Source organism: Mesocricetus auratus, unplaced genomic scaffold, assembly GCF_017639785.1.
Source record: "Mesocricetus auratus isolate SY011 unplaced genomic scaffold, BCM_Maur_2.0 Super-Scaffold_100011, whole genome shotgun sequence".
Taxonomy (NCBI): domain Eukaryota; kingdom Metazoa; phylum Chordata; class Mammalia; order Rodentia; family Cricetidae; genus Mesocricetus; species Mesocricetus auratus.
This window is the reverse complement of record NW_024429195.1, coordinates 29,591,469-29,602,152: the sequence shown is the minus strand read 5'-3', so window position 1 is coordinate 29,602,152 and position 10,684 is coordinate 29,591,469. Positions and strand designations below refer to the sequence as shown.

The 10,684-nt window shown below is 44.3% G+C and overlaps 1 protein-coding gene across 1 annotated transcript; it reads right to left on the bottom strand.

Annotated features, from left to right (window-relative positions):
• Positions 1-329: 329 nt before the first annotated feature.
• LOC121143214 lies at positions 330-7,945 on the bottom strand. The gene is made up of 2 exons (XM_040754508.1): positions 7,858-7,945; positions 330-2,523 (listed from the first exon to the last, which is right to left on the bottom strand). Exon 2 carries the CDS (start codon positions 1,882-1,884, stop codon positions 1,102-1,104), a length of 783 nt encoding a protein of 260 aa, XP_040610442.1. The 5' UTR covers positions 1,885-2,523; positions 7,858-7,945; the 3' UTR covers positions 330-1,101.
• Positions 7,946-10,684: the final 2,739 nt, after the last annotated feature.

Below are 10,684 nucleotides of genomic sequence, written 5' to 3'. Positions count from 1 at the left end.
TTGCTTTAAGGTTTTTACATGCCACATAGGGAAAAACAGGAGGGTAATTAATCTACTGAAAGTTGTCCCGCGCTCTATCTCGCCCGCAAGAATGACGCGGCACACGATCAGGATCCTTCTGCAGTAAGCTTTATTGCTCCTGAGAGGAGGAGCATAAGCTATCACAAAGCGAAGACCCCACGCCCTAACGGGACTCTCCTTATATAGAGAGTTTCTCTCGCCTCGGACGTGGCAGTTAATTACTGGTCCAATTATGTCACCCGAGGTGACGTAAGGCACAGGCACCCCCGGCCTCGTGGGCAGGGAGCTCCTGCTCATGCGCAGCAGAGTTGTCATTGCAACTGTCAGGCGGATGTCAGCGCCATCTCGCCATGGCGTGGTTCCAGGGCAGCGCCCAACATCTCCCCCTTTTTATTTTAATAAAAGCACACAAAAGTGTCCCAACTGGGCTGCATAGGCTAAAACACCCATCCTCGTGCAATGCAACAAAGTCGCTGAGGGTGCAAGGGCTGTTCTGCCGACAGCTAATGGCCACCTCGTCACCAGAGACAGAAACCAGATGAATGGCCTACATCCGTTGATCACCATCAGGCTCTGCAGCCCATCAGGGTTCGAAACAGATGAATATACCCCATATAGCACCTTTCCGCGTGCAATGAGACGAGCTCAGCGGAGTGCAAAGGCTGCAATATCAATGATCACCTTCTCTGGTGCAAATGTCCAAAACATTTCGGACTCAGAGGTGCAAAGGCTGATCTATTGAAGCAGGGGCAGAGAAATATAGCCGGAGTCTGCCAAGGTGACAGGGAAAGCCAGAATGAAATGGGGATAATCAAAGGCTATTCTCCACGCTTTAACATGGTGAGCCAGACCTCCGCCGAGGCCCCATACTCTAGAGCCGCGAGTGCCTGTGTAATCATGACTTTATCTGTTTTTGCCTTTTTGAACACTTTGCAAAACAAAAAGAATAAAATTGCCATTCCGAAGCAGAGAAACATCCCGAAGCAGAGAAACATCCCGAAGAGTCCCACCCCCACCCATTCCTTGAAATAAGAGAAGACAGAAGAGATCCATGACGACAGTCCTTCTTGTAGGGAGACATCAATTCTGGTGGATCGCTGTTCTCAAGTCCTGCAGTATCTGTTCAAATTCGAATGTCCAATTCTGTAAAATGAACTGAGAAAGACTTTTGGACAAATTAGCCGCTCTAATAAAATTTTCATATTGTATTGATGTAACACAAAGTCCAGGCATTTTATATTCACATCCTAACTGCGCCAATTGCCATAAAATATCCAATTGTTCTTGAACCAGGTCGATGCGCTGATTAACCAGCATCAACCCTCCCTGAATTTGAGTATTTGCCGAACTTTGTCGGTCGAGCGCCACTGATACTGATGATGAAAGACCATCAAGAGTATCTGCCGTTTGTACAGATGTGGATAGGGCCATTGCCGAGGCGGTCACAGAGGCAGCCACTGCTGTAGTGGCCACAATGGCTACAATTATGGCCGAGATGCCGAAATCTCTTTTTGTGCGTAGCAGAGACAAGCTACTCGGGGCTTTCACCGGCACGGGCACAAACCTCGGCATTCTAGTCACCACAGCATAAGAATATTTCGTGGCATCCCAGCATAATGTATAAAAGCAGCTCTTGGTATCACATCTTAATTCCTCATTCTCACCTATAAAATTATTGCTTACAATCCATAAAAAGGGGGGCCAAACACAAACTGGTGATGGGGCATATTCTTTTCTAATAAATTCTTTATGCTTCATATCTGAAGCTTGCCAAGTGCCGGAGCCAGATCCCCCTGAAAATTTGCCCTTCCAATTGTAAGAGATTTGTCCTTTTTCCCCAGCTCCTCCTCCTATCATTACCATAGGAGTCAAATCCGTCAAAGGGATTGACCCAAGTTGTCAAGGGTGTCATATTCAAAAAATGATGCCCTAGGCTGGGTGAGAAAGTGAAGGTATTAGGGCCTACCCAGTGTTGATACCTAGATTGACATTCAGTCCAAGGCAGGATATACTCTTCTGATTGAATCCCTTTACAAAATGGGGCTAACTTTGGCTGATCATGGGGAGTAGCATTAGTACTAACCGGCAGCGCCCAACATCGGATGCATTGGCTACAATCTCTAAATCAGTTCCCCAACTAGCCTCGCCTTGCCAGGCAGCCGATTGATTCCTCAAATTAACACAGTTAATACTATTTTTATTATCATTTACTTTGGAAAAATGAAAGCATAAGCTTCCTCTTAAGGAGAGGGAGCGATTTTCTTGTACTGCATGAATCTGATTATCTTGGGGCAAATAAGCTAGCCCTAGCTCTTTATTGGTGAAAAAAATCTAGGAAACACTTGTGCATTATACATCACCGGCATGGGGAGGGGAAAGGTCGACATGATTCCCCATCTTCTTTCTCCCGTTGCCCTCCAGGCTTGAGCCATGATCATTATCATCAGGGTTCCCCATCTTACGAATGAGTCTTTCCGGAACCCAGAACGGATTGTCTTCATCCTGTGGAAAAACACAGACAGCTCCCCTGGACCTTATCAGGATAGGATCCGGGCCTTTCCATTGATTAGTTAGCACATCTTTCCATTTCACCCATTCCTTGGGCCTTTTAGGTTCTGTGCAATGTCGCTCAGCCGCACTCATCCCTGAATCATCCAAGTTCAAAAATTCAGGGTAAAGAGTGACATGGCTATGGCCACTCTCGGTCCAGGGGGTAGCTCCATTATTGCTCCCCCTTTTTGCTTTAATAAATATGATTTAAGTGTCCGATGTGCTCTCTCAATGATGCCCTGACCTTGAGGATTATAGGGCAATCCAGTAATATGAGTAACTTGCATTTGTGCACAAAATTGTTTAAATTTTTGTGAAGTATAGGCAGGCCCGTTGTCGGTTTTAAGACAGCGGGGTTTGCCCCAGGCACTCCAGGCCTCAAGACAGTGCTGAATCACATGAGAAGCCTTCTCCCCTGAAAGTGGGGTGGCAAAAATATTCCAGAACAAGTATCAACAGAAACATGTATATATTGCAATTTACCAAAAGGGACATAATGGGTAACATCCATTTGCCAAACTTGTAAGGGGATCAAACCTCTCGGGTTAATTCCTCGATGGGGGACAGGCAAAAACTGACAGCAATTTTGACATTGTATCACTATATCTCTAGCTTCTTTTCTGGTTAAAGAAAAGCGTCTGCGTAATGTCTCTGAAGTAACATGAAATTTATTATGAAATTCTTTTGCAGCTATTATGGGTGAAGAAAGCGCAACAGCTGCAAGTCTAGTGGCTTGATCAGCGAGCGTGCTCCCTTTGCCATGGGGCCGGGAAGACCAGAATGAGCTCTTATGTGTTCAATAAAGAAAGGATGCCGCCTTTGCAGCAGAGCAGCTCTAATGGCTTCAAATATGTGAGCCACCTTACTAGAAGGTCTAATCAACCCGGCAGTTTCAAGAATTTTAACTGCATTAACTACATATAATGAATCTGAAACAATATTAAGTGGGCCCATAAATTGTTGTAAAACTTCTAATACCACGAGGCATTCAACGACTTGTGGGGAAGATTCAGGAAAATGTTTTATATAAGTCATATCATTTACAACATAGGCCCCTTGTCCTGTTTTAGAACCATCTGTATATACTACTATCCCATTCTTAATTGGGGTATTAGAGGTAATTTTTGGGAAAACTAAAGGCTGGGCCAAAGCAAACTGTAAAAGTGGATGCCTGGGATAATGATTATCAAAGGTCCCTGAAAATGAAGCACATAGGACTGACCAGTCGCTAGAGGTGGCGGCCAAAACCTGTATTTGATCCGGAGTATAGGGGCTAACAATGATATTAGGCTCCAGACCAAAGTATTCTATTGTCATTTTAATGCCTTTTATAACCAATTGTGCAACAGCAGCTGGATACCAATCAACAATTTTAGCAGGGGAAGCTCGAGGATGGACCCAGCATAAAGGCCCTTGTTGCCAAACAACGGCGGTGGGTAGACCTTGTGTGTTCAAGACACATAACAAAATTGGCTGGGTATAATCTATCCTATCCAGCTGGGCCTGAGTTATAGCTTTCTGACTTTGCAAAGAGCCTCGCTTGCCGAGGGATCCAATTTCCTTGGGGAGGTGATATGCGGGTCCCCTTCTAAAATATCAAATAGAGGTTTTAATTCAATGGTGGGAATTTTTAAAAAAGGTCTTAGCCAATTAATATCACCCAATAACTTTTGAAAATCATTTAGAGTTTGTAACTTATCTTTTCTAATTTCAACCTTCTGTGGTCTAATGAAATCAGGTCGGATAACCGAGCCCAGGAATGATCCGGAGTCGGTTATTTGTACCTTTTCAGTGGCTAGGGAAAGTCCCCATTGACTTAATTGCTTTTGTAAGACAGGGAACATTTGCTGTAAAACTGTAAGATCTTGATGACATAACAGCACATCATCCATATAATGGATAGACAGGACCTGCGGGAACTGTCTTTTAACTGGGGCAAGTGCCTGATCAACAAAGAGCTGACAGATGGTTGGACTATTGGCCATTCCCTGAGGCAAAACTTTCCATTGGTATCTCTTATCTGGTTCTGCATGATTTAAAGAAGGTACCGTAAAGGCAAAACGCGGGCGATCAACGGGATGTAAGGGTATGGAGAAAAACAGTCCTTAATATCTATGATCAGAAGGGGCCACCCTTTTGGCAGGGCAGTGAGTAGAGGCAATCCTCGCTGGACCGGACCCAATAGTAACATTTGTACATTAATGGCCCTTAGGTCATGCAACAAGCGCCATTTTCCCGATTTCTTTTTGATAACAAAAATCGGAGTATTCCAAGGCGAAGTGGATGGTTCTATATGACCAAGGCAAAGCTGTTCTGTAATTATTTTCATGATGGCATTCAGTTTCTCGGAGGTTAATGGCCACTGAGGAACCCATACCGGGTCCTCCGTCTTCCATGGTATGGGTCGTGCTGCCTCAGTGGCGCTCAAGAAAAAACCCAAGCCCGTTTTACCTTCATGAGGTCGGGGTGATATAGGGCGGGGATTGCCTTGCTCAAGACGTCCCAAGCCCCGGCCTTCTTGAAACCCCATCTTTTCCATCATGTTTCTAACTGAGGGCGAATAATTATTGGTTAAGGTAAGGCCCATTTCTGTTAGGATGTCTCTACCCCATAAATTAACTGGTAAGGGTAAGACATAGGGGGTAAATTGGCCTCTCAGTCCTTCTGAGGATTCCCAAGTTAGGGCACTAGAGCTGATGTCAGGGCTGGATTGATATCCCAGCCCCTGTAGAGAATGAGAGGACTGTGTGACCGCCCAACTTTTTGGCCACCAATGTGTTGAAATAATACTTTTGTCAGCCCCTGTATCCAAAATGCCCTCAAAACTTTTGCCATTAATTCTAAGAGTTAACTTAGGCCTTGTATTTAGTGCCACAGTTAAATAGGCCGAGTCCGTCCCTGTGGATCCCATCGGACCTTTTATATCTTGTGAAATTTGATCTTTTGCTGGAAGCAATACAAGCTGAGCTATCCTATCCCCCTTATGGATGGAGAAAACACCTTGGGGGCTGGAACAAAGAATTTGAATATCTGGAATATGGTGGTTATCAATTATTCCAGGATGTACAATTAGTCCCTGCGCAGTAAGGGCACCACGGCCTATTATAAGTCCTATCATACCATCAGGCAATGGGGGATGCAAAGGTGCCACAGGCACTGGATGGACCCCCATATGTGGCATTAGTAGGACTGAGGTGGCGGCACGCAAGTCCATCCTGACGTCTCTTGTGGAGTCGTCTCCTCCTCGGAACTGGCCTTGGCAAACTGAGTCCCGTATCTTTGCGGGCCCCGGGATCGGGGGCCCACCTGGCCGTTTTTTGGCTCTTGGTCAGCTGTACCTGGTTTACGGGGGGAAGGAGATTGCCCTTAAGGTCTCTTATGGATCTGCATTGGCTTGCCTTATGGTAGCCTTTCCCACATCTGGCACAGATAGTATCCTGACCCTTTTTAGAGCTCGACATTCTTTTTTAGGTGCCCTGGCTTTCCACAATTAAAACAGAGCCTCCGATCCTTGAAGCCCGTCGGCTTTCTTTGTGATTGAAGAATGGCAGCCGCCAAGCCTGCATTAGTAAGCGGTCCTCCGAGTTCTCTGCATACCCTGAGCCAATCATCCAAACCTTTTCCTTTCCTAGGGGCAATTGCTGTTTTACATTCTTGTGTAGCCTGCTCAAAGATGAGCTGTTCTATCAACGGCTTAACCTGCTCTGTATCTCCAAAATTCTTCCTGCCGCTTCCGTCATCCTTGCCACAAAATCGGAAAACGGCTCCTGAGGTTGTTGTATAATCTTGGTAAGTTGTCCACCTGCCTTCCCTTTCTGCGTAAGTGACTTCCATGCCCTAATTACCAGGGTGGCTATTTGAGCATATGCGCCCCAAGGGTAATTAATTTGGTTCACAGCATAGACTCCTTGTCCTGTAAGCAGATCGAAATTCCATTCTCTCTGCTCTGGGGTGAGTGCTATGGCGTTAGCCCTCGCCTGTGACTGGGCAGCCTCATGCCATAATGCTCTCCATTCCATATATTGCCCCATATTTGGTAATACTGCCTTCACCACCATCTGCCAATCGGCAGGAGTTAGGGGATCCAAGGCAAGCCTTTCTATCTGCATAATAGTAAAGTTGGCATTAGGTCCATAATTACGAACCGATTCTGCCAATTCTTTTATCTGTTTATACTCAACCGGAGTATGTACCCGCCCTCCATTCTCTACTTCAAAACGGGGAAGGTGAGATGGACCTTTCTTCTAATTTTTTCAGGTAAAAAGGAGAAACTATGTAAACGCCCTTCATAAGGGGGGGGAGAGAGCGGCATAGGCGGAGCAGATGGAGTTGCTATCGCTTTTGCTGAGGCCTTGCCCTTGGGTAGCAGTTTAGAGAAAAACTCCCCATCCGGGTGATATCTCTCCGCCTCGTACTTTGTAGCCTCTTCTTCTAGTTCTGTCTCATCTCCAGGGCCTAGAGAGTCTTGTTCGGAATCAGAAGACTCAGAACTGGCGGAGCTGCCGAGGTTCAGCGCCTCCAGTTCTTTAAAAGGATACATTTGACCTGTCCCTTTAGTGGAAAGGCCAGGAAGGGCATCTGGTTTTGCTATAATGTTCTCTCCTAAAACAGGAGGGCTCTTTTTCTTAGTTTTTCTTTTGTATACCTCCGTTTTCTCGCGCGCGCCTGACCTCTCACTACGTTCGGTTTCTGACATGCTATCCTGGGTTACCTCGAGAATGGCCTGACCCTCTACAACGGCCGCCTGGCAAGCTTCATCCTCAATACAGTTCTTCACTAGTTTCCATACTGCCTTGGTCCCTATCCTTAGGTCTCTTTGCTCTAGGTGTCGATCAAGATCCCTCCCCAACTTATTCCATGATGCCAGGGTGAGAGAGCCAGAAAGGGCATACCAGGATGCCACACGATCGACCTCCTTGACAAAGCTCCGTAATGTCTTTCTGTCAACCTTGATATTTCTCTGCTTTAATACAGTCTCCAAGGTAGTTAATATGGATTGAGAGGACCCCATGGTGGCTGCAGCTTATCTACGTCTGACTAATCACCACCGTTACCAATGGTACAGATGACCGCGGCTTATCTACGTCCGTCTTACAGCAAATGGGGAAAAACGAAAGCAAAGGACAGAAGAGACTGTTCAGGCCCCTTTATCTACAGGAGGCTTAGGTGACCAGTATAAAGAAGACAAGAACAATACCAAGGAGGACGATTGCTTCAGGCAAACCCTCCCAAGGCGGAGACAACCCCAGACCAAAGTCCCAGATCAGCATACCTCTCCGAACTTACCTGCCTGCAGTTCTGAATCCTCCTCGTTTCCAAGGGGTCTTCGATGGTGCGGACGATGGCTTGGTCAGTTTCCCGGGTTTCGGCACCAGTTGTACCGCGCTCTATCTCGCCCGCAAGAATGACGCGGCACACGATCAGGATCCTTCTGCAGTAAGCTTTATTGCTCCTGAGAGGAGGAGCATAAGCTATCACAAAGCGAAGACCCCACGCCCTAACGGGACTCTCCTTATATAGAGAGTTTCTCTCGCCTCGGACGTGGCAGTTAATTACTGGTCCAATTATGTCACCCGAGGTGACGTAAGGCACAGGCACCCCCCGGCCTCGTGGGCAGGGAGCTCCTGCTCATGCGCAGCAGAGTTGTCATTGCAACTGTCAGGCGGATGTCAGCGCCATCTCGCCATGGCGTGGTTCCAGGGCAGCGCCCAACAGAAAGTAAGGGGAAAACTACAACTAGAAAAACAGGTAATAGCAAAAATACTTAACAATTATTGAATTATTACTGTGTAATTGTAACTGTCCTGATTGTTCCAACTATCTGTCACAAGCAGAGTCTGAGGACTTTTAAAAATACTTACCTCATGTTAATGTACATATTAATGAGGTTCAGTGTGCATGCATATAATGTATACTGATCTAATCAATTGCCCCCTTTTTACTCTACACACACATACCATTTCCAGTCTCTTCTATTAAATATCCTACTTCTAATTCAGTAAATGACTTAGAAGTCTGTATAAAAGAACATGTAGTATGCTTCTTTGGGCACCTGATCAGATGCTCTTGACTTCTATGTCCTCTCTTCATATTTAACCTAGTCAACATACATCCTTCCTTTGGAGATGGTAGGTATTTTGTATTGCTATTCAAAAATCTGATTGCATATGCATAAGAACAAAGATAATTCATTATAAGAGATAAGTAAAACTACCAAAGATATTTTCTGGTTATCTATTCTATGAACAGATGGTGTGCTTCTGAGAAATATCAAGATATATGAAAGAAAACATTTAGGCAACTGATGTTCACGTGGGTGCTGATTTCTGGCTACAGAACATGCCTGTTGCTTCCTGACATCTGCGATATTCTTCTCTAAGTACCAGGAAAAAAAATACATCTGACAAAGTTATGCGGATTGTGGATTTGCATATCAGTAAGTTATTCTAGCTAGCCTTATAAGGCATCAGCTAACCAGGAACTCAAAAGGATGATTTCAGATCCTGTTGCATAACAGACAAAACAGAAAGTGTATTCACTTTGGAATCCAATAAGCCTGAGTCCAACATTTTGTGCCTGCAACTTGCATGCTGGGTAGTTTTGTTTTATTTTATTTTACTCTATTTTCTTTTTAGAGAGGGTCCCATGTACCCAAGGTTGTCTGTGAACTCCTTATGTACCCAAGGAAGACCCTGAAGTGTTTTTACCTCCTGACTGATGGGACCACAGCTCATACTGGGTAATCGTAATAGTTTGAACTGGCAGGGCTGTCTTTATTTCTTTTCCTTTTGCTGTAATAAAAATACCCAATCAAAAGCAACTTAAGGGAGAAGGGGTTATTTAATCTCATAGTCCAAGGGTATAATCCATCATAGCAAGGAAGTTAAAGTAGAAGGAATTTGGCCACATTTCATCCACAGGCAAGAAGCAGAAGGCAATGGATGCTGATGCTCAGCCCACCTTCCTCTTTGTGTAAGTAAGGTCTAAGGCCCAACCCGAAGAATATCTCTGAGTGTGTATCTTCCCTCCTCAGCTAACCTAATGAACATAATCCCATACAAGCATGGCCATAAGCTAAGTAATCTCTCATATGTCTGCCAGAAGCCTTGTCTTTCACCTAATTCTAGATTCTGTCAAGCTAACAATTGCACTAAGTATCACAGAAGCTTAAGTTTCTTTATCAGTAAAATAACGTGGAAATGCCTCACCTGCTGCTTGTTATAGGAGTCTGTCAGAGGCCATGGAACTATTCATCAGGTGAAAACTAGTGTTCAGATGTCAACCCACCAGAGGAATGATTCTCTCTCTGATAGAGGAGAATGCCATTTAGGCAAGGCCAAAGGGTCCTCAACTCTGAAAACTGTTGCTCCTATCTGTAATTTCACATATGCAAAAGCAGGTATAGTGTCTCTCTTTTTTATACTGCAATGTGTAACCTCAGGTGATGTGTATTTGCAATCTTGTAACTGTATCTCAATCTAATAGTCACATATACCTGTGGATAATCAGGAAGACAAGTTCTCATTAACTGCATAATTTTGATAAATAGAAAATATACTAGGATATGCTTCATAACCTATTGTCCCTCGGTGGCTATAAGACATTTAAAAGATTTCTTTGTTCCTTTAACTCATACTAACATAGAAAACAATTTCTCCTCAGTCTAAGACAAACTACACACATTTTTACCTCAAAGCAAGTTCAAACTAGACTGAATGTTTTGTTTCTATAAACAGATCATAGGTTAAAAATGTTACAGATATATATATATATATAAAGACAAAGTCACAGATGTCTAACCAAGGTTATTAACACAAAGCATCCTAAGAAACTATGCCAATCCTTTGCTTGCTGAAGTCTGGCTTATAAAGACCTGACTCTCTGTGAAGATCTCCTTTTCAGCTTGTCACAATCTTATATCAGGAATCTTGAAACCTTGTGTTGCCGTGGAAAATGGTTCTGCCCCTTATCATTTACTCAAGGAATATGCTATGACCTTAAGAGGTAGCTTTGCAACTTCTTTATTATTATAAAGAGCCTCCTGTAAAAAATGTGTGTGTGGAGAACAGAGAAAAAAGGAAAAATAATTAAAACTTAGAAGAAATTAGAAACT

Coding starts and splice junctions, on each gene's coding strand:
- LOC121143214 (XM_040754508.1), bottom strand. CDS start 1,884: ATGGTAATGATAGGAGGAGGAGCTGGGGAAAAAGGACAAATCTCTTAC.